The sequence below is a fragment of the Pristiophorus japonicus genome, chromosome 14 (genome assembly GCF_044704955.1).
Source record: "Pristiophorus japonicus isolate sPriJap1 chromosome 14, sPriJap1.hap1, whole genome shotgun sequence".
Lineage (NCBI taxonomy): Eukaryota > Metazoa > Chordata > Chondrichthyes > Pristiophoridae > Pristiophorus > Pristiophorus japonicus.
Window position 1 is genome coordinate 132,287,031 of NC_091990.1, and position 24,550 is coordinate 132,311,580.

Below are 24,550 nucleotides of genomic sequence, written 5' to 3' on the forward strand. Positions count from 1 at the left end.
CTACAGGTGGGGTGCCAGAGGATTGGAGGACTACCTAATGTGGTACCTTTGTTTAAAAAGGGACAAGGGAATAGACCAAGTAATTACAATCAGCCTAACCTCAGTGGTGGGAAAATTATTTGAAAAAATCGTGAGGGATAGGATAAATCTTAATTTGGAAAGATATGGATTAATCAAGGACAGTCAGCATGGGTTTTAAGGGAAGGTCGTGTCTGACTAACTTGATTGAATTTTTCGAGGAGGTAACCAGGAGGGTCGTTGAGGACAGTGTGTAGATGCAGTGTATATCGATTTTAGAAAAGCTTTTAATCGGGTCCCACGTGGCAGACTGGACATGAAAGTAAAAGCCCGTGGGATCCAGGGCAAAGTGGCAAGTTGGATCCAAAATTGGCTCAGAGGCAGGAAGCAAAGAGTAATGGTTGATGGGTGTTTTTGTAACTGGTAGTCTGTATCCAGTGGGGTTCTCCAGAGCTCAGTGCTGGGTCCCTTGCTTTTTGTGGTATATATCAATGACTTGGACTTGAATGTTGGGGGTATGATTAAGAAGTTTGCAGATGACACTAAAATAGGCTGTGTGGTTGATAATGAAGAAGAAAGCTGCAGACTGCAGGAAGATATGTAGCAGAACAGTGGCAAATGGAATTGACTCTGGATAAGTGTGAGGTAATGCATTTGGGGAGGCCTAATAAGGCAAGAGAATACACATTAAATGGTATGACACTGAAAAGTGTAGAGGAACAAAGGGACCTTGGACTGCAGGCCCACAGATCCCTGAAGGTAGCGTGCCAGGCTGATAAGGTGGTCAAGAAGACCTATGGAATACTTGCCTTTATTAGTCGAGGCATGAAATACAAGAGCAAAGACGTTCTGCTTGAACTGTATAAAACACTGGTTAGGCTGCAGCTGGAGTACTGTGTGCAATTCTAGTAACCACATTACAGGAAAGATGTGATTACACTGGAAAGGGTGCAGAGGAGATTTACAATGTTGCCTGGACTGGAGAATTTTGGCTGAGGAAAGATTGTAGATGCTAAGTCTGTTTTCTTTGAAACAGAGGAAGCTGCGGGGAGACCTGATTCAGGTGTATAAAATTGAGGGGCCTGGATAGGAAGGACCTGTCTCCCTTGGCAGAGGGGTTAACAACCAGGGGGCATAGATTTAAAGTAATTGGGTGGAGATATAGAAGAGATATGAGGGGAAATTTATTTACCCAGAGAGAGGGCGCTAGGGGTCTGGAACTCACTGCCTGAAAGAGTGGTAGAGGCAGAAAGCCTCACCACATTATTAAAAATACTTGGATTTGCACTTAAAGGGGCCCAACTTTGGCCATGAATGTATCAATTATTTTGGAGTAAGTTGTTTTTTCTGGCGTAAGTTTAAAAAAATACCATTTTCCCCCAAAAATTTGCTCTAGAGTAAGTCAGTTAGGTACGATTTTTTTTTTAGGTCAGTTTTTTTTTCAAAAGGGGGCATTCCCAGACACTTACGTCAGTTTTGGCCACTAATGCCATTTTGGCCAGCAAAAACTTACTCCAAATCGACTTAGGTCAGCGTATGTGGCCAGTTCTGAAAAACCTTGTGGGCAGTGAAGAAAAAGCAGCACACATTCGACAGACATTAGGGCAAGGATAGGGAAGGGAACTGGAGAGGACCTCAACAACCAAGCACCAAACATTGCAAGGAAAAGCTCAAACCATTAAAATACTAATTAAAAAAATGAAGAAAATCCTACCGTGATCTTTGAAGTTGGCCCGGGAAAGGCAGCGGGCCGGTCTGTGCGTGAGGCCATTTGGCCTGGGATAGGGGAGGGAAGACACGTACCGGGAGTCCAGAGCGACCGGAGAACTGCGAGCTGCTGGCCGCGATGTCACTGGAGGGGGGCCGTCGAGCGACCAGAGAAGTGCAAGCTGCTGGACGCCGGGGTGGGGTGGGTGCTGAGTGACCGGAGAAATGCGAGCTGGAGGGGGGTGTTATTTTTTTTGGAGCTGTTCCTAATCTTGTGTTGTTTAATTGAACATGATTCATTTTTAATGTAAAATATATTTTATTCAAAACTTTGCAATATACTTAACTTTAGTGTAATAAAAATATTCTTGTATCAAACTTTACTCTTTATCACTTAAACGTTAAGATCACTTATAAACATGAAATGTTACATAACTCTCAAAAAACACCCAATGTGAGAACAGTTAGAACAGTGAGTGAAGTGACATAAACAACAGCAGCAAAGAAAAGCTGCATCCATCTCTCCTCCCCCTTAGTCTAAGGCCTCCCGCTGCGCTTGGTCTCGGGCTCTCCACCACCCCTGCCCGCAGGCGGTGGCGCAGTGTTTCTGGGGTGCACACCAAGATTCTATTTTCTAACAGCTTGGCCACTGGGCACCTCTTGAGGGTGGGGGGGTGTCAACGTCACGTGGCAAGTTGGAGGGCCCAGTTGGCAAGCTGGAGGGCGCAGCCTCGGCCTATTCAGAGCTTGGTGCGGGGATTGGAGTGGGAGTGGCAGTTGATTCTGTCCATGGGCGTGGGGTCTGGGCCTGTTCCCTTACTGCAGCAGCTAACGGACATTCCCTCCCTCATGGCCTTGGTCATTGCAATTGTAGTCCTTTCCACTACCTCTGACATTCCATCCCTCATGGCCACCATTCCCTCACTGATGTTAGTGGACACGGTTCCCATTTCCTGTGTCATTACTGTTACTTCTCCCGACAGTCCTGCTACCTTCTCACTCACCCCAGTTATGGTGCCCAGGAGTGATTGGGTAAGCTCAACGCTCACCCCACCCAATGCCATCATCTGAACCACATCTGTTGCATCCTGCAACTCAGGAGAGTGTGGTTCATATCTCCTTCCCCTCCCCCTGGATCTGGCTCGCAGCATCCCACTGGGAGGCGCAGGCTGGGACCTTGGGACCCTGGGTGTTCCCTGCTGATTTGCATCAGCACCACCACCACCACTGCTGGGACCTGTAACCTCGGAAGGTGGGGCCACGAGTGTGCAATGCTGCGGCACAACGCCACCACCACCACCACTGGGACCTGCAACCTCAGATGGTGGGAAACCATAGAATGTCGAACCACTGATCACAGAAGAGCCTGGCAAGTGAGATGTTGACCTCCAAGATTCAGTAGAACACTCCTGTCATCGAGCCCCTCCCACATCCACTCAAGTGCCCCTCACCCCCATGTTCTGGGGGGTTGCTCTCCTCTTCAGGCTCGTCCACGTCTGAATTTTGATTTGGATCATCAGGAGGATTGTCCTCAAGTTCTGCAACATATAACAGAACAGTGAAATGGGTGGCATGAGTAGGCTCACACATAGCAGGCCAGGCAGCAGGTTGAGTTGACTTTTCATGACATACCCACTCCCTCACGTGTGGGCCTAGCTTGTGTAGTACTGATGGTTTTTTTCCAGGCAAGACCCATCAAAGCAGCGATCCTCTCTTCCAAGGGTGTCAGTGGGTGCAGATTTGCCAGTCCTCCTACTGTTCTAGTTGTTTCCCTTTTGTTGTGGGCCAGATGAAAATGCAACTTTTTAGAGGGTATCTTTCTGCTGGGTGGGACATATACAGCTCTTCACATTTACAATTGAAATTACATTGAATAAATGGAAATATTACTTACACTAACTACTTTTTACACTGCCTTCCAAATCTCTTGTTGTTCACCAATCCGCAGAATTCTTCTGCAACTTCCTTTCAGCGTTTCTTCATCTCTTTGGGTGGCACTTTTGTGTGACCTCTGCTGGTATCCAGGTGCTGCCATCTGTTCTCAATGACAGTAACTAGTGACTCGACTTTGTCATGCAAGCAATTCTTTGTTTTTGGTGGACTGCATTATTGCTGCAACTGCTCGGAGACACTAACAACACTTTTTTGCAATGCTCTGACACACTTTTCCACTGCACTTAGTCAAACTGTGATTTATCAAAACACACAGTCCTCTGAGACACTTAACAGCACTTTTGCAATGATCACAAACACTGTTCCAGGCATGCAACAGTTAATTTCAGGCAGGGCACTGCTGTTTGCATTCAGCACAACAGCTATTTCAATTCAGAGCTCTCCTGGCACGCGACGAATAGCAGCTGCGATGCACTTCAAAAATGGCCGAGTGCCAAGTTTTGCCGCTATTGCGCATATCTGGCCGACACCATTGCCTGTGTGCGCAGTTGCTGGCCTGTTACTCCGCTCCCACCCCCCCCCCCCCCCCACTTCAGAATGTACGCCACGCTGGGACTCCGGGGACTCTGAAGTGCGGCGAGGGTGGGGTGACTTTTTCCCGGCGCCCATTCCAGTGCGGAAAGTCAGCGCGCCGAAAAAAGGGGTTGGACAAAGTTGGGCCCAAAGTACCGTAACGTATGGGGCTATGGACCAAGGGCTGGAAAGTAGATTAGGCTGTATAGCTCTTTGTTGGCCGGCGTGCGCACGATGGCCCAAAATGGTCGTCTTCCGTGCTGTAAATTTCTATGATTCTATAATACATAGTATTTACACCAAAGAAACAGCCCATTCAGCCCAACAGGTGTAAGCTGGTATTTATGCTCCATATGAGCCTCCTCTCTCCCTTCTTAATCTAACCCCATCTTCATATCATTGTATTCCTTTCTCCTTCATGTGTTTATCTAGCTTCCCCCTTACAGAAAGTAGTTGAGGCCAATTCACTAAATATATTCAAAAGGGAGTTAAATGAAGTCCTTACTACTCGGGGGATCAAGGGGTATGGCGAGAAAGCAGGAAGGGGGTACTGAAGTTTCATGTTCAGCCATGAACTCATTGAATGGCGGTGCAGGCTAGAAGGGCTGAATGGCCTGCTCCTGCACCTATTTTCTATGTTTCTATGCATCCAAGGTATTCGTCTCAACTGCTCCTTGTAGTGAGCTCCACAATTTCACCACGCTCTGGGTAAAGAAATTCCCAATTGATTATTCGTGGCTATTGTATATTTATGGCCCCTAATTCTGGTCTTGCCTGCAAGTGGTAACATCTTTGGTGGTAAAGACAGAGAGACAGACTATTATCTGAATGGTGACAGATTAGGAAAAGGGGAGGTGCAAAGAGACCTGGGTGTCATGGTACATCAGTCATTGAAGGTTGGCATGCAGGTACAGCAAGCGGTTAAGAAAGCAAATGGCATGTTGGCCTTCATAGCGAGGGGATTTGAGTACAGAGGCAGGGAGGTGTTGCTACAATTGTACAGGGCCTTGGTGAGGCCACACCTGGAGTATTGTGTACAGTTTTGGTCTCCTAACCTGAGGAAGGACATTCTTGCTATTGAGGGAGTGCAGCGAAGGTTCACCAGACTGATTCCCGGGATGGCGGGACTGACCTATCAAGAAAGACTGGATCAACTGGGCTTGTATTCACTGGAGTTCAGAAGAATGAGAGGGGACCTCATAGAAACGTTTAAAATTCTGACGGGGTTAGACAGGTTAGATGCAGGAAGAATGTTCCCAATGTTGGGGAAGTCCAGAACCAGGGGACACAGTCTAAGGATAAGGGGGAAGCCATTTAGGACCGAGATGAGGAGGAATTTCTTCACCCAGAGAGTGGTGAACCTGTGGAATTCTCTACCACAGAAAGTTGTTGAGGCCAATTCACTAAATATATTCAAAAAGAAGTTAGATGAAGTCCTTACTACTAGGGGAATCAAGGGGTATGGTGAGAAAGCAGGAATGGGGTACTGAAGTTGCATGTTCAGCCATGAACTCATTGAATGGCAGTGCAGGCTAGAAGGGCCGAATGGCCTACTCCTGCACCTATTTTCTATGTTTCTATGTTTCTCTGTCTAATACATCAAAATCTTTCATAATCTTAAAGGTCTCTATCAGGTCTTCTCTTTTCTAGAGAAAAGAGCACCAGCCTGTTCAATCTTTCCTGATCGTGATAACCTCTCAGTTCTGGTATTCTAGTAAATCTTTCTTGCACCTTCTCCAGTGCCTCTATATCCTTTTTATAATATGGAGACCAGAACTATTCACAGTACTCCAAGTGTGGTCTACATAGAAACATAGAAAATAGGTGCAGGAGTCGGCCATTCGGCTCTTCGAGCCTGCACCACCATTCAATATGATGATGGCTGATATTGCAACTTCAGTACCCCATTCCTGCTTTCTCTCCATACCCTTTGATCCCTTTAGACGTAAGGGCCACATCTAACTCCATTTTGAATATATCTAGCGAACTGGCCTCAACAACAGGTTCACAATTCTGAGTGAAGAAGTTTCTCCTCATCTCAGTCCTAAATGGCTTACGCCTTATCCTTAGACTGTGACTCCTGGTTCTGGATTTCCCCAACACTGGGAGCATTCTTCCTGCATCTAACCCATCCAATCCCGTCAGAATTTTATGTTTCTATGAGATCCCCTCTCATTCTAAATTCCAGTGACTATAAACCTAGTCGATCCAATCTTTCTTCATGTGTCAGTCCTGCCATCCCGGTAATCAGTCTGATGAACCTTCGCTGCACTCCCTCAATAGCAAGAATGTCCTTGCTCAGATTAGGAGACCAAAACTGTACACAACATTCAAGGTGTGGCCTCACCAAGGCCCTGTACAACTGCAGTAAGACCTCCCTGCTCCTATACTCATCCTCTCGCTATGAAGGCCAATATGCCATTTGCCGCCTTCACCGCCTGCTGTACCTGCATGCCAACTTTCAGTGACTGATGTAGCATGACACCTCGGTCTCGTTGCACCTCCCCTTTTCCTAATCTGTCACCTTTCAGATATTTTGCCTTCCTGTTTTTGCCACCAAAGTGGATAACCTCACATTTATGCACATTATAACACATCTGCCATGCATTTGCCCACTCAACTAACCTGTCCAAGTCACCCTGCAGCCTCTTAGCATCCTCATAGCTCACACTGCCACCCAGCTTAGTGTCATCTGTAAACTTGGAGATATTACATTCAATTCCTTCGTCTAAATCATTAATGTATATTGTAAATATCTGGGGTCCCAGCACTGAACCTTGCGGTACCCCACTAGTGACTGCCTGCCAATCTGAAAAGGACCTGTTTATTCCTACTCTTTGCTTCCTGTCTGCCAACCAGTTCTCTATCCACGACAATACATTACCCCCAATACCATGTGCTTTAATTTTGCACATTAATCTCTTGTGTAGGACCTTGTCATAAGCCTTTTGAAAGTCCAAACCACTGATTCTCCCTTGTCCACTCTACTAGTTACATCTGCAAAAAAGCCCAGAAGATTTATCAAGCATGATTTCCCTTTCATAAATCCATGCTGACTTGGACCGATCCTGTCACTACTTTCCAAATGCACTGCTATTATATCTTTAAGTGATTCCAACATTTTTCCCACTACTGATGTCAGGCTAACCGGTCTATAATTCCCTGTTTTCTCTCCCTCCTTTTTTTAAAAAGTGGGGTTACATTAGCTACCCTCCAGTCCATAGGAACTGATCCAGAGTCTATAGAATGTTGGAAAATGATCACCAATACATCCACTATTTCTAGGGCTGCTTCCTTAAATACTCTGGGATGCAGACTATCCTGCCCATGGGATTTATCGGCCTTCAATCCCATCAATTTCCCCAACATAATTTCCTGACTAATAAGGATTTTCCTCCATTTCGCCTCCTTGTTAGACCCTCAGTCCCCTATTATTTTCAGGAGGTTATTCGTGTCTTCCTTAGTGAAGACAGAACCAAAGTATTTGTTCAGTTGATCTGCCATTTCCTTGTTCCCCATTATGAATTCACCTGATTCTGACTGCAAGGGACCAACATTAGTCTTCACCAATCTTTTTCTCTTCACATCTATAGAAGCTTTTGCATTCTAACCAAGGTTCTCTCCAAGTTTAACATAACTTCTCTGATTTTCAATTCTGTCTCTCTAGAAATGAACGCTAATGCTTTGTTTTTTTAATGCCTTTATTAATCTGTGTCGCTACTTTGTTATTTGTGTATCTTTCCCCAGATCCCTCTGTTCCTCTACCCGTATATAGACACTTATTTTCCAAGGAGTATGAGGCCTTCTTATTCTTCCGACCAAACTGTAGCACTTCGCAGTTATCTATATATTTTTTAAATTAATTTACGGGATGTGGGCATTGCTGGTGAGGCCAGCATTTATTGCCCTCGAGAATGTGGCGATGAGCCGCCGCCTTGAACTGCTGCAGTCCATGTGGTGAAGGTACTCCACAATGTTGTTAGAGAGGAGGTCCAGGATTTTGACCCAGGAACAATTATATATTTCCAAGTCAGGATGGTGTGTGACTTGGAGGGGAATGTGGAGGTGATGGTGTTCCCATGGGCCTGCTGTCCTTGTCCTTCTTGGTGGTGGAGGGTCATGGGTTTGGGAGGTGCTGTCGAAGAAGCCTTGGCAAGTTACTGCAGTGCATCTTGTAGATGGTACACACTGTAGCCACAGTTTTCTAGTGGTGGAGGGAGTGAATGTTTAAGGTGGTGAATGGGGTACTAATCAAGCGGGCTGCTTTGTCCTGGATAGTGTCAAGCTTCTTGAGTGTTGTTGGAGCTAAACTCATCCAGGAGAGTATTCCATCACACCTCCTGATTTGTGACTAGCAGATGGTGAAAAGGATTTGGGGAGTTAGGACATCAGTCACTTGCCACAGAATATTTAGCTTCTGGCCTGCTCTTGTAGCCACAGTATTTGTGGCTGGCCCAGCTAAGATCCTGATCATTGGTGACCCCCAGGATATTGATGGTGGCGGATTCGATGATGGTAATGCCATTGAATGTCAAGGAAGAGGTGGTTATACTGTCTCTTGTTGGAGATGGTCATTGCTTGAAACTTATGTGGTGAGAATGTTACCTGCCACATATCAGCCCAAGCCTGAATGTTGTTGTCTTGCTGCATGCGGGCACGATCTGAGGGGCTGCGATTGATTGGAACCGAACATTGTGCAATCATCAGCGAACATCCCCACTTCTGACCTTATGATAGAGGGAAGGTTATTGCTAAAAGCAGCTGAAGATGGTTGGGCCTAGGACACTAACCTGAGGAAATTTTCACAGTGATGTCCTGGGATCGAGATGATTGGCCTGCAACAACCACAATCATCTTCCTTTGTGCTAGATCCCCATTGACTTCAGTTAACAAGGGCTCCTTGATGCCACACTTGGTCAAATGCTGCCTTGATGTCAAGGGCAGTCATTCTCTTCTCACCTCACCTCCTAGAATTCAACTATATTGTCCATGTTTGGACTAAGGCTGTAATGCAGTCTGGAGCTAAGTGGTCCTGACACAACTCAAACTGAGCTGCTTGATAGCACTCCCAATGACTTCTTCCATCACTTTACTGAGAGTAGGCTTTAAGGGGTGGTAATTTGCCGGATTGGATTTCTCCCTTTTTTTGTGGACAGGATGTACCTTGGCAATTTTCCACTGCTGGGTAGATGCCAGTGTTGTAACTGTACTGGCATAGCTTGGCTAGAGGCGAAGCTAGTTCTGGAGCACAAGTCTTCAGCACTGCAGCTGGAATGTTGCTGGGGCCCATAGCTTTTGCTGTATCCAGTGTGCTCAGCCGTTTCTTGATATCGTGGAGTGAATCGAATTGGCTGAAGACTGGCTTCTGTGATGGTGGGGACCTTAGGAGTAGGCCAAGATGGGTGTATTTGCCAATTATACACCCGTTCTGCAAGTTTATTAATGTCTTCCTGTTTTTTGTCACAGTCCTCCTGTATTAACTACACCGTCAATTTCATGTAAATGGCCAATTTCAAAATTGGACCTGATTCTCGAGTCCAAGTCAGTTATGTGAATGTTGAACAATAGTAGTCCCAGCACCGATCTTTGTGGGAAAACTACCTTTTGCCAATCTGAGTAACCACATTTAAGCCCTACTTACTGTTTTCTGCTTTGTATCCAGCTTGCTATCCATTCTGCTACTTGTCCCCTGACTCCACATGTTCTGACCTTAGTCATGAGTCTATGCATACCTTATTGAAGGCCTTTTGGAAATCCAAATATATTGCGTCTACTGCATTACCCTTGCCTATCCTTTCTGTTACTTCAAAGAATTTAGTGATTTGGTCAAGCATGCCCTTTCCTTTTGGAATCCATGGAGCTGCATTTTCACCGACTTTGCGACCGGGTTTTCGCCACAATTTGACCCTCCGTGGTGAAAACCCGGTCGGCGGGATCCTCAGGGCACCTCTTTGCGGCGACGCTTCCAGGTACCGCCGGGGGAGAGGTGAGCCGACGTGCAACAACGCCGTTTGCGTTGCACTTTCAGCACTCTTCCGACCCTTATGCCACGCCCAGAATACCGACGGGGTCAAATCTGTTGGTGCCACCCTACCAGCAGCGGTAAATATGAAGACCTGTAAAAAGGTAAGTTAAAGTTTTTGTTAATTATTTTTCAGTGATTTAGTAGCTAAGGGTTTTTGAATTTTTTTTTTTTTGCAATTTTGTTTTGTTTCTCTTCTCCTCCTCCTCTTCCTCTTCTCTTTCCCCCCCCCCCCCCCCCCCCCCCCCCCCCAGGCCTTTCTTGCAGCGCTACTGGCCCCGGACTAAAGTTGCTGAAACTCGTTGTTTGCGCCGCAAATTCTTGTGCAACTGATGGCGCAGATGTAAGTTAGGCCTAAAAACGGTAGCGCAGCGAAAATAGTAATTTTGGCATAAAACTACCGTTTTCACCGAGAATCTAGACCCATGTTGTCTACTCTATTATATTTTCAGTTTCTAGATGTTTTTCTAGAGAGAGGATTTCTGAATAAGGATTACAATATCTTTCCTTCTACTGACGTTAAGCTAATTGGTCAATAGTTCCTTGGACTTCTATCTCCCTTTTAAAATATAGGAATCACATTAGCTGTCCACCATTCTTCTGGCACTGTTCCCTTTTCTAGTTGTTTATATACGTAACAGGGTCTCTGCTATCTCTTCCCTAACTACTTTTAATGTGTGGATGCAATCCATGAGGACCAGGTGTTTTATCCTTTCTAGTTTGATTAGTTTATCAAATATTCCCCCCCCCTTTATCTTTTTTTTTAAACTCATGAAATTTAAAGATTTGCAGGTTGAGATGAAAATACATTTGATAATTTAGAGGAAGGAAATAATAATATAATGAAACCTAATAAAAATTATAAAATATCACGTGTTATATATTCTGATTTTTTTTTTCTCGGTAAATTGTACTCTTCAATTGTGCTTTAAAAAAAATTGTTACCTGTGCTAGCAGATAAGCTAACATATTAAACACATTATTTATAATAAAACACATATTACACCATTGTACATTGTCTGAGGTAATGGTAAACCAAGTTTTCAAATGTGATCTCCATCTACATGCCTAGTTGTGGAGCTCTACAGATCTTTAATCCTGTCTTCAAACTACAGATTTTGTTGCAACCTCACAGCTTGCCTGCAAGGAACAAAGAGCAGTGTCAACCACCTTAAATGTAGAAGCCAACTTGTCTGATGGAGAGGATGAGGAGGTAACTACTGACCAAATAACAGAGACAGTTACAAATGGCTCCATGAAAGAGACAGTCAGCCTTACTGTAGATGCCAAAACTGAAACTGCTGTGTTTAAAAGGTAGGTTCCAAATTAAAACCCCACAAAATTGAATTGGGGCATTTCATGATTTTAGTCAGATTCTCACGATGAAGATTAGTGTATAGACTTCAGTGATTGTCAATAATATTTGGACTCGAAAGTACTGACATTACAAAATGACATTCCAACCTTTTTCTAGATTCATTGAATTTGATTTGCATTTTGACTGTAGATGAGGGAGGGGATGAATTATGTGATGTAAAGATTATTATTTGATGGGTGATAAATGTTTCAGAAACATCTGTCATAAACAGAATAGTAAATGTTGGTGCATGGGGCCTTTCCATTCTTAAACTCCAGTTTTATTTGTCTTGCATTTTATTGATACCCTCATTTTTTCAGATATTGCAATTTACAGTTAAATAGATATTTGCACCTTGCATCATCAAACTGTTCTCAGTGCATTTATGACTGGATTTCTGCGAGGAATCAAATGAAGACCTACTGAATCATTTATTACATCCATGAGAATAACAGGGCATTCTCTGAGTTGAATTGCACAGAATTACATCGAATCTACAGCACAAAAAACATGCCCTTTGGGCCAACTTGTCTTTATCAGTGATTATGCTCCATGAGCTTTCCTCCCACTTTAATTACCTCCTCCCACCCTGCTCCCATACCCTTCTATTTCCTTCTCCCTTATATTGGCACAGGCTCAGTGGGCCAAATGGTCGTCTATAATTATATATCAACCCTACCCTTAAATGTGTCAATGCTATCCGCTTCAACCAATCCAATATTGGGTTCAATAATTTTATCACTGTAAATAATTCTTAAATTCTTTATTTGATCTGTTAGTGGCTATCTTATATTTATGCTCTCTTGCTCTGGGCTCATCCATAAATGCCAATGGTTTCTTGAAATCCACCCTATTGAACCATTTGATAATTTTAAAATTCTCTATAAGGTCTGTCTCTCTCTCTTTTGTTTTCCAGTGAAAAAAGCCACAGCCTGCTCAGTCTCTTCTGATAGTTACATCCTCTCAGTTCTGATAATATTTGTAAATGTTTTCTGCATCATTTCGAGTGCTTCAATGTAGAAATTTTGTAGTATGGGGACCAGAATTGCACAGTACCCCCAAAAGTGGTCTAACCAAGTTTCTGTATAAATTTAACATTATCTTCCCAGCTTTTGGGTGGGCTTTTGGTCTTTAAGGAAAATTTTAATGTATATATTTTATTCAGACAATATTACTTTGTGTTGCAGATGCTGTTGTGCATGGTCTGTTTGCTATACCTAACTAAAATATTATATTGTATGTGTGAAAATGCATACATTGCACATCTGGTGATGTATTGGTACCTGAAGTGCAATGTAATGCAACTCCGTTCTGAGTATTTGCTATACTGTAGCGCAATTCTTTAAATATCCAAATGTTCCGCAGTCACTTTACTTTTAGCAGAATACAAGCCTGTCTTTCTATTATCTCCTGATACGAAAAGAAATCATGCAACAGTTACTTCTTTCAAATCAGTCAAAGATTACTGAAGTACAGGAAATTCATAATTCTTATTCATGTGTTTGAATGTACAAAAACCATCGAGAATAACTACATGCTCCCCACGCGCACCTCTGCGTAAATGATTCAAGAACTGTAGTAGTATAAGTACAAGGTTGGTATTTTTAAAAGCTGAATTTGTGATTGGGTCTTTATCCTAGTTAATCTTGATCACAAATGCCTGAATTTTAGCTGATAAAAAAAACTAAGCTGTTTTTATATATCCATATAATTGCCCTGAATGTTTTGAAAAAAGAAATGGCTTTAATTTTCACATTTATAATTTTCTCGCGTATATATGATTTCTAAAACTAATACTAATGAGGCGAATATTGATAGCATGGAATCATTACATTGAGGTAGAGAAAGGTAACCATTCCCCACACAAGTAACTTGAATACAATTTTTAAATACTATCACTGGGGTTTATTTAGATAAGGTGAAATACATTTGAAATGTGCTTTGTCATACAAGTTTAAAAAAAAAATTGTGAAGCTGGGACTTTGTGTAGTAGCACATAGTCTGTGAATATCTACCATTTATTGCAGCTGTATATTTAGTTTATGATCTAATTGTATTTTAGCGTATTTCACTTTTGTAACAAAACTAAAGCTTTCCTTACAGCAAAATATTATTTGTTCTGCTTATGATGAAAATTTTGATCTATAGTGTTTTTTCCAACCTCAATTATGTGTTTGGAAATATTTAGGTAGTGGCTTCTTCCAGTATAATGCAAGTATGCCAGATGTTGTAATGCAACTGTATTCAGTAATATTTGAGTGAAACTTTTGAAAAACAAGATCATTCTAGCTTAGTTGGAGTCTTTCAAAATTTAAGCATCCTTTCTCTTTCTCTCGTGCTTGTGGCTTCAGAGTGTTGAAATCCTATCGGTATGTATTACAATTAAGTGTAACTGAACTGAATGCTGTATGTGTAAACAAGCAGCCGTATGTGATCATAGATTTATTTTCATATTGTGGCATGATTTTGAGACAACATCCAAAATACCACATTAAAGTTTAAAGTGTCTGCAAGCTGATCCTCATTTATTCATGCTTTCTTTCATTTGCATGTGAAGATTTTCTCACACTGCATGATTGGAAAGTGACTTTCATAACACTTGTATGAGAGGACATGCATTTTATTGTTTTGAAAACTTTATAGGTATTTGATCAACTTGGTTTTTTTTTCTGATTAGTGAGGAAGTAAAGTTGTCTACCTCTGAAGATGTTTCTTCAAAATATGTATTATCAGAAAACTTAGAAGCTCCGAAAGTGACTCACACATCACAGTCTAATGATTATCGATCAGATGGGTAGGCACATTTCAAATTATAATGAATTTAACTGTGCATGATATAACTTGTAGTTTACTAGCTTGCTGAGAGCAACCCATTGATTTGTAGATGGATATGCAAGCAGGCTTGAATCTTGGGCTATTTGTTGCATCTGTTTTGTTTCTACTATATTAAACTTTAGTTTAAAGCCTTAATTGGCATCTTAATTTACCTGTATTTTGTGTGTGAAATTCAAATAATCAACTGCATGAGTTATAGAAGAATTTCTAATTGTCTAATGAAATCCCTCTTAACTGGCATAAGAACCATAGATTCAGTACAGAACAGGGTATTGATGCTCTACGTTACTTATTTTTTATATGGAAACTGGTGGGGGGGTGCAGTGGTGAATCTCAAGTTTAAGTTTTCAGAGTTAACCAATTGCAGTTGACACAACAGCACTTGCAAAGAATGAATACAAACGAGCTTTTGCTTTAAATAGTACAAAATGACTATTAATTATACTATAGCGTGGATTGTAACATTTCAATTTTTTTCTCCACACAATCTTTATATTGGAATGATTTATGGTTTGCCCTTTCAGTAAAGTGATCGATGTCATATATGCATATATCAGTACTAAAAGCAGATGATTTTCAGTTTATCAAGAGTAAAGATTATGATAGAATTAATTAGTATTTTATACTGCGGTTAAGTCTCTATTTAACACAAACTATTTTATCAACAGCTTGAAGCCTTCTGAAGAGAGTATAAAATCGCGAGGAAAAGATACCTTGAATGGGCCTGTTGACGATGTGACGTCAATGCAAGAAGTCAAGTAAGCTTCCTCTGCAGTCTGTGCATTATATTCACACAGTATTATAGCTTCAGTATTGCTAATTTATATTTGTAATGGAAAATGCAGTGGGCACTCATTGTGCAAATGAATGTGGATCACAATGCATTATCTAACTGTCATCTCTGGCAACTACTTTCAAATACTTCTGAGTTATGCATTATCAAACAAGAATTAAGTACACTGTTACTATTTAGTTTAGGTTTTAATACTATGTGAGGGTATACCTGTTGGGGAAAGGATGAACAGGTTGATTTCTTTTCTCTTTAAAAGAGAAGGCTGAGGAGTGGCCTAATAGAGATCTTTAAAATTATGAAATGTTTTGATAGAGTAGATAGTGTTTCCACTTATGGGGAAGAACAAAACTAGAGGCCATCAATATAAGATAGTCATCAAGAAATCAAATAGGGAATTCAGAAGAAACTTTACCAAAAGAGTGGTGAGAATGTGGAACTCACTACCACAGGGAGTGATTGAAGGGAATAGTATAGATGCATTTAAGGGGAGGCTAGATAAGCATATGAGGGCTATGCTGATGAGGAAAGGTGAGAGGAGGCTCGAGTGGAGCATAAACGCCGGCATGGACTGGTTGGGCTGAATGGCCTGTATATGTGATGTATATCCTATGTAATCCTAACAAACTAGGGTATTGAATACCTCCAGAAACGGAAAATTACTTATTACATTGGTTTAAATTATAAGCATGGATTGCTTAAGGTCATAATCTTAGCCATTGATATTAGGAAACATGGAAATCTCATTCTAAAACAAAAATCTGTTTGTTTATAAATTGTCAGGGAAACATTTCTACGTAGCATATAATGTATAAAGTAATTAAACTAGCACATTGGGTCCATTATTTGTACAGGTATTGTCGAACTGCAAGTGAGTGATTTTTGTTTGTTCGGTGTAGAGTGCTATTAAAGGCTTGCTCACTTAATTAGAGTGACTCGTGCAGTTCAGCTGTCACTGATGTAAGCAAGTTGCCTATTTTTTCCTTTGTATAGAAATAGTTCCCTGTTTTGAATATTTAAATACATCACCTATTATGTTGAATTTTATAACCCACAAATACATTTGGGGGTAAATACAGTGTATGCCATTATACTGTAATGTAATTACAAGACTTTCATGTAAGTTATTTGCACATCTGCAGATATATTTCAATAGTGTATGAGTTCATATCAGTTGCATGACACCAGAGAAAATGGAGACACGTATATGTCATCCTTGTTATTCCTGAATAAAGTAACCAGTATTGATGGAAAAATGAACATTGCCGTTCCAACTTCCTGAGCAGAAAATGTGATTCTGGCCCTAGATTGCTTGGGCTGGACCCTGGTGTTTCACTAATTTTGGAGAATTGTGAATATGGATATTCACCTCTTGGCATTTCTGCCAATTTGACACATGCTCGTTGGTATAGCAACCCTATGGGCAGTCTACTGGACTAACACTAGTTTTGTTTACGTAAAGCACAATTGCAAAATTTCACTGGTATATGATTAATCCTACATTACAACAGTGGCTACATTTCAGAAGTACTTCATTGGCTGTAATGCGCTTTGGGACGTGCTGAGGCTGTGAAAGGCGCTATATAAATGCAAGTCTTTTAATACACTACTTACACTGAGGAGCATACCAGGACACGTGCTTTCCTGTTGCACTAAATCCAGAACTTGAATTCTATTTAAAGTAACTGGTGTCAACTTCGCAGCATGCACACCAGTACTCTGTCCTCCACCCTTTCCACAATGAGACACTAAACTCATTACTTTGAGCTTATATGCTGCTGTTCTATTCCCCATTTCGCCAGCAACATCTTGTCCCTGTTGCCTTAAAGGCAATCTGCATTTCTATACTGTGGAGTGTGTACTTGGCTATGTTTTCATGGCTACCTGTGTCTTCACACACAGCTTCAGAGAAGATCTTGATTTTCTCCAGCTGGTGATGGCAGATGATGTGAAAGAAACAACTTCAAGTATAGTTTTTAAGTTTAAATTAAAAATGCATGTAATGCACAGCTGAGTTCTGTGAGTGATTTTTTTTTTCCCTTTCTCAATGTAGCATGATGTGCTTTATATATGAAAGATTGTGATGGTTTTCGAATAATATTTCGCATACTTAATTTACTTTTTGACCGAGTGGTTAAATTGGATTAATTTAGATTGACTGGTTAAAATGTAACTAAGGTTACATGGTATAAGACACGTTTGTTATCCAAGAGGAGAGAGACAAAGGAAGTGTGATTTCACATTTGAATTTTTTTTTATAGATGGGCAGATTGTGCTCTTTATTGGAGGCTTGTCATTATCGCTGCATTAAGTACATTACATCAAATTTCACAGCACCAGCAACAGGCCTCATTAGTGACTTTTATATTTATGGCCCCTAGATTTTTCTTGTCTCCCAGATAGTTGTGCGCTCAGTTCTGGCATCATCCTTGTGCACCTTTTTTGCACTTTCTGGACATTCTATGTCCTTTTTGTAATATGGAGACTGGAATTCTGCACAGTACTCTGGTTTAATTGAGGTTCTATACAAGTTTAACACACTTTCTCTGCTTTTGAATTCTATCCCTCTAGAAATGAACCCCAGTGTTTTGTTTTCACTTTAAAGGCTGTTATGCTGTGTTGTTACTTTTAATGATTTGTGAATTTGTACCCCTTAATCCCTTTGTATCTCTCCCCTATTTAGACTCTCTATTTTCCACATAGTATTTTCTTTATTCCTCCTACCAAAATGCACCACCTTACACTTAACTATATTCAAATATATTTGTCATTTACATATCCATTCTGGAAGTTTTTGATGTCTTTCTCTATTTTGTTGCAGTCTTCCTTAGTATTAACTATACACCCCAATTTGGTGTCTTCTCCAAATGTTGATACTGTATTTCCAATTCCAAGTAACTGCTTTGTTGAAGTATTGTCTATTCTGGTGTCTAAATGGATTTCAAGTTGTAAGCACTTTGTATGTCTAAAGATTGTATACAATAAGCTTGTCTACTGTTGCTACATTTGGAAAAGGCTATTCTGTCTGCACCTTGGGTTTTATGGGATGAGCCAGATGAACTTAACATGTATCTCTTGGTGAAGATGGCCTTTCACAGCTGTATCCTAGCTGACAATTTCCTATTCTTCCAGCTGTGTTTTGTAGCACGATGGTGCTCAACAACCAGGTTAATATGGTGGATCTGTCAGTAATTGTCATTATTGTCGTATGATCACTAATCCATCTGAATTTAAGATTAAATTAGATAATCTCTCTCCCCCATGCTATTTTTTCTCCTCCTCCTCCTCCCATCCACAGATGAATTCTAAAATTAGCATCAATATCTCCAGATTTTGCTGAGTTTAACATTAGCATTCTGGTGATGTACTATTTAGTTTGGCAGAGTGCACTTCACCTTCAGCAATGTTGCCCATCAGTGTATTATGGTACATTCAGATTGCTGAATGAAGTTCATTGGGCAAGAGGTGCTAATGCTGCAAGTTGACTTTTAGCATTATATTTTGTTGTGGAAAAATATTTCCAAGACTGTATAATATATAAAGAGAGGTTTATTAAATCGGAGACAAAGCTTTGGGAGAAGTGTTAGAGACCCCTGTCTCTGAACCACGACTCAATTTGGTATCTCCAGTGAGGTTCTTTTATCTTACAAATCACATTGGAGACAAAGCTTTTCATCCAAGGCTGAGTTTTTTGATATAAACCAGCCTGCATTGTGACAGGGCATTATAAACAAGGGCAGGCCTTTTGGCACCAGTATAGACAAACATACTCAGAACTTATCTCTCCAGTCGTTCATTATCTCACTTTCCTATCTCCATAACTCAAGGCCAGCATACCTTGAAGTCTAACTTTTTTTATATAAAGCATAATGCATCAGTATTGTCCCTTACAAAATTCATTAAAGGGGAAAATAAAAGCAAATGTTTGGTCCCGTATACTAGTCAAGTATATGTCCAAAAATCCGCTCCAACAATATTCCCCCTTTTGGTCATGGAGGATGTTCACGAAATCCAGATGACCACAATGATAGTATCATATTGTCATATATTCGTCCTTTGGGGTATGTTACTTCCCTGATGTTCCGTATGTCCACCTTGCCTGTAGCTCCAGGCTACCCTTCAAAGATAGTGGTCGGTGTCAACTTCGTCTGTTTCTTCATCCTTGGTGTCTTCAGGTATTTCCATCAGGTGTGCTTCTTCTTCGACGATTACACTGGCTACTGGCATCAGTTGAGCCATCATAACTTTACAGCAGATATCAAAACACCCGATAATCAGACAGCAAGTAATTATTATTACAACCAGAACAATTACTCCATGCATAAGATAGGACCCCCAGGATTCCCCTAACAGCCAGTCAAATCAGCCAGATCCTCCTGCTGTCGTGGATAACTTCATTACCTCTCCCCTTATGTGATCAGCGAGGTTGGTTATGTTTTCTGAATTATCGGGAATGTAAGTGCAACATTCAGCTCCAATTAAGGCACATGTGCCCCCACTTTGTGCTAGTATCTAGGGCCATTCGGTTCTGGAGTACCATTGTGCGTATGGCTACCATTTCAGCCGTTATGCCCTCCATTGCTTCAGCAGTGTCGTTGACTATCTGTTCCAGTACCCTCTCTAGGTTACGTAATTCATCCATGGTGCGTCCTATCCCGAATGGGAGCATCATGACCCCAAATAGCCTCTCTACCGGGGTAAGATCTCGTCTTAGTCGACCTGGTGTCTGTACTTCTGCTAAAGTAAGTACCCGTCTGATAAAAGGGGACCACATATCCCAAATAACAGGACCCCCTCCAGTCCTGTGGCAACCAGGGGTAGGCCTTGTGCCCGCACACAAAATACGTGCCATTGTGTGCTGTTAGATTCGATCCCAATCTCTCTCTTAGCCCCCCCGTCGCTACCTAATCTTAGGGTCCCAGTCCTGACTACTTGTCTGATTCTTCAAACCCTCTATTTCAAAGAACCCCTGGTTTGTTGTTTCGGTGGCTATTATGTTCCACCTAGTGAGGTTAAAGTATCCTGCTACAAAACCTGTTTCCTCACCGGTCAGGTTTCTAGTGAAACAAATGTCAGCGGTGGGCCTTCCAACTCCTGAGGTGTTGGTCAAAACCAGGAACGGGGGTCGTACCGACCTATTGTATTCCAGCTGGTACCATCCGTCAAATGCATCCAAAAGGTAACCCCCCCGATCTCCACGTTTCTTTATCCCCACTCTGGTTCCAAGTATCATTTACTTCCCCTGTACCGTTTTGTCGCATTACCCACTCCGCTACTTCCGAAATGTTAAGGGAGATTGACCTCAAAGGGATGCCTCCTTTGCTATGTATGGGGATAAGCGAACATACCCAGCAACTGGAAAAGTTCTCATTTTGCGCATAAACATAAGACATGTACAAAAAGGTATTCACATGTAACTCTTGTTTCGGTCTAGCTAGCAGGCCGGACCTAACACGAACCATGATAATTGCACCGATCGCAATATATAGTTTCATCTTATTACTCTATAATTAACAAATAGTTAAAGGCAAAATGGCCATATGGCTTGCTTGAAGAATCTCTCGCTGTCAATCTGTAAATAGACAAACAACAACAACTAATACGTGTGCTAAACGGCTGGTTCAAAAACCTTAAGCTGGGTCCGATGCTTCCATTGTCCGTTCCCTTTAACATCGATGCAGGCACAAATGTCCCTGCTGATTATAACCTCATACGGTCCTATCCATTTTTGGGGCAAACCCCGGTTTTCCCGGGAGGACCCTTACCATAACGCGACTTCCCGCCAACGGGACTTCAGGGAGCTTTGTAAGCTCTGCTTCCGCGTCTCTTTCTTCCTGATTGTCCCTAACTAATTTACGCATCCCTTTTAATTGAGTACTTAATTCCAAAACATACCGTTTTATTTTGTCTTTTAATGGGCCTACATCGGCCCCCCCCTGTTATGATGTTCTCTGGTAATTGCATCGCCCTTCCAGTCATTAGTTCATAAGGAGTTAATCCGGTTGTCCGGTTTGTTGTGGCTCTTAACTTCATCAATATAATGGTAATACTTCTGTCCACGTTTTTCCTGACGTTTGCACGGCCTTTGCCAGGGTGTTCTTAAGGGTACGGTTCGGTTCATGCACTCTACTATTCCAGAACTCTGCGGGTGGTAGGGGATGTGGAATTTTTGTTTTATGCCCATCAGCTGGCATATTGTTTTTACAATTTTTTCCAGTGAAGTGGGTGCCTTGGTCGGAATCTATTTGAAGAGGCACTCCCCATCTGGGAATTACCTGCTCGGTCATTATAAGAACATAAGAATTAGGAACAGGAGTAGGCCATCTAGCCCCTCGAGCCTGCCCCGCCATTCAATAAGATCATGGCTGATCTGGTCGTGGACTCAGCTCCACTTACCCGCCCTCTCTCCGTAACCCTTAATTCCCTTATTGCTTAAAAATCTATCTATCTTTGACTTGAAAACATTCAATGAGCTAGCCTCAACTGCTTCCTTGGGCAGAGAATTCCAGATTCACAACCCTCTGGGAGAAGAAATTTCTTCTCAACTCTGTTTTAAATTGGCTCCTCTGTATTTTGAGGCTGTGCCCCCTAGTTCTAGTCTCCCTGACCAGTGGAAACAACCTCTCTGCCTCTATCTTGTCTATCCCTTTCATTATTTTAAATGTTTCTATAAGATCACCCCTCATCCTTCTGAACTCCAAGGAGTAAAGACCCAGTCGACTCAATCGATCATCATAAGGTAAACCCCTCATTTCTGGAATCAGCCTAGTGAATCGTCTCTGTACCCCTTCCAAAGCTAGTATATCCTTTCTTAAGTAAGGTGACCAAAACTGCACGCAGTACTCCAGGTGCGGCCTTACCAATACCTTATACAGTTGCAGCAAGACCTCCCTGCTTTTGTACTCCATCCCTTTCGCAATGAAGGCCAATATTCCATTTGCCTTCCTGATTACCTGCTGCACCTGCAAACTAACCTTTTGGGATTCATGCACAAGGAAACTCAAAAGAGTTTCATGCACAAGGACCCCCAGGTCCCTTTGCACCACAGCATGTTGTAATTTCTCCCCATTCAAATAATATTCCCTTTTACTGGTTTTTTTTTCCCCAAGTGGATGACCTCACACTTTCCGACATTGTATTCCATCTGCCAAACCTTAGCCCATTCGCTTAACCTATCCAAATCTCCTTGCAGTCTCTGAGTCCTCTACACAACCCGCATTCCCACTAATCTTAGTGTCATCTGCAAATTTTGTTGCACTACACTCTGTTCCCTCTTCTAGGTCATCGATGTATATTGTAAACAGTTGTGGTCCCAGCACTGACCCCTGTGGCACACCACTAACCACTGATTTCCAACCGGAAAAGGACCCATTTATCCCGACTCTCTGCTTTCTGTTCGCCAGCCAATTCTCTATCCATGCTAATACATTTCCTCTGACTCCGCGTACCTTTATCTTCTGCAGTAACCTTTTGTGTGGCACCTTATCGAATGCCTTTTGGAAATCTAAATACACCACATCCATCGGTACACCTCTATCCACCATGCTCGTTATATCCTCAAAGAATTCCAGTAAGTTAGTTAAACATGATTTCCCTTTCATGAATCCATGCTGCGTCTGCTTGATTGCACTATTCCTATCCAGATGTCCCGCTATTTCTTCCTTAATAGTTTCAAGCATTTTCCCCACTACAGATGTTAAACTAACCGGCCTATAGCTACCTGCCTTTTGCCTGCCCCTTTTTTTAAACAGAGGCGTTACATTAGCTGCTCTCCAATCCGCTGGTACCTCCCCAGAGTCCAGAGAACTTTGGTAGATTATAACGAATGCATCTGCTATAACTTCAGCCATCTCTTTTAATACCCTGGGATGTATTTCATCAGAACCAGGGGACTTGTCTACCTTCAGTCCCATTAGCCTGTCCAGCACTACTCCCCTAGTGATAGTGATTGTCTCAAGGCCCTCCCTTCCCACATTCCTGTGGCCTACAAATTTTGGCATTGTTTTTGTGTCTTCCACTATGAAGACGGAAGCAAAATAATTGTTTAAGGTCTCAGCCATTTCCACATTTCCCATTATTAAATCTCCCTTCTCATCATCTAAGGGACCAACATTTACTTTAGTCACTCTCTTCCGTTTTATATATCGGTAAAAGCTTTTACTATCTGTTTTTATGTTTTGCGCCAGTTTACATTCGTAATCTATCTTTCCTTTCTTTATTGCTTTCTTAGTCATTCTTTGCTGTCGTTTAAAATTTTCCCAATCTTCTAGTTTCCCACTAACCTTGGCCACCTTGTACGCATTGGTTTTTAATTTGATACACTCCTTTATTTCCTTGGTTATCCACGGCTGGTTATCACTTCTCTTGCCGCCCTTCTTTTTCACTGGAATATATTTTTTTTGCGCACTATGAAAGAGCTCCTTAAAAGTCCTCCACTGTTCCTCAATTGTGCCACCGTTTAGTCCTTGTTTCCAGTCTACTTTAGCCAACTCTGCCCTCATCCCACTATAGTCCCCTTTGTTTAAGCATAGTACCCTCGTTTCTGATACAACTTCCTCATCCTCAATCTGTATTACAAATTCAACCATATTGTGATCACTCATTCCGAGAAGATCTTTTAAGAGGAGATCGTTAAAAGATCGAGAAAAAGGCCCAGCGGGAGATCGAGAGCCAGCGGCAGTTGGTGAGAGGCGGGAGCGGCCTATAAAAGGCCCAGCGGGAGATCGAGAGCCAGCGGCAGTTGGTGAGGGGCGGGAGCGGCCTATAAAAGGCGTACCGGTGCAGCTACAGCGGGAGAGAAAGCAAAATAGAAGTAGAAAGGAATCACCCTTGCCACTGTTGAGGCAGTGCAATCACGTGTGGGAAAAGCTTCCACCCACCGGGTAAATTGATCTATAATCACTAGGCAATATCTTTTTTCCATGGGATGGGGGCAAAGGACCTGTGAAATCAATTTGTACGTGTTCCCATGGCCCCTGTGGATGGGGCTGGTGTCCCATTTTAATTTTAATGGGGATGCCTGGATTATATTGTGCTCATGTAACGCATCGATGGCAATATTTGGCAATATCTCTCCCCATCCCCTTCCACCACCAATCTTTCCCAAGTCTCCCGGTCATGGCCCCTCATCCTGAATGAGACAGGCCATAATGCAACTCCAATAAGTTATTCTGTATGCATTCAGGCACCATTACCTTGTCGTTTCGTCTCCAAACGTTATCCTTCCCTTGCGTTGCGCCCTGCTTTGTCCACATACCTATTTCTTCCTCAGAAGTGTCCTGGTGTAGTTTCTCAATACTTATCTGTTCGTCTCGGGCCCCAGCGGCACTGACTTAATTTTAATAATTTAAAATCA

At 42.1% G+C, this 24,550-nt stretch overlaps 1 protein-coding gene across 5 annotated transcripts in view; it reads left to right on the plus strand.

The window, feature by feature from the left end:
• ppp6r3 (protein phosphatase 6, regulatory subunit 3) overlaps window positions 1–24,550 on the plus strand; it is a 150,468-nt gene that overhangs the window by 114,438 nt on the left and 11,480 nt on the right. For 4 of the 5 annotated variants that reach the window (XM_070899622.1, XM_070899624.1, XM_070899626.1 and 1 more), the window contains exons 21-23: window positions 11,329–11,527; window positions 14,248–14,364; window positions 15,074–15,163. In XM_070899622.1, coding sequence (XP_070755723.1) covers window positions 11,329–11,527; window positions 14,248–14,364; window positions 15,074–15,163 — 406 coding nt within the window. Of the gene's footprint in view, window positions 1–11,328; window positions 11,528–14,247; window positions 14,365–15,073; window positions 15,168–24,550 lie in introns of those variants that run through there. The other variant, XM_070899625.1, reaches the window with a different exon arrangement.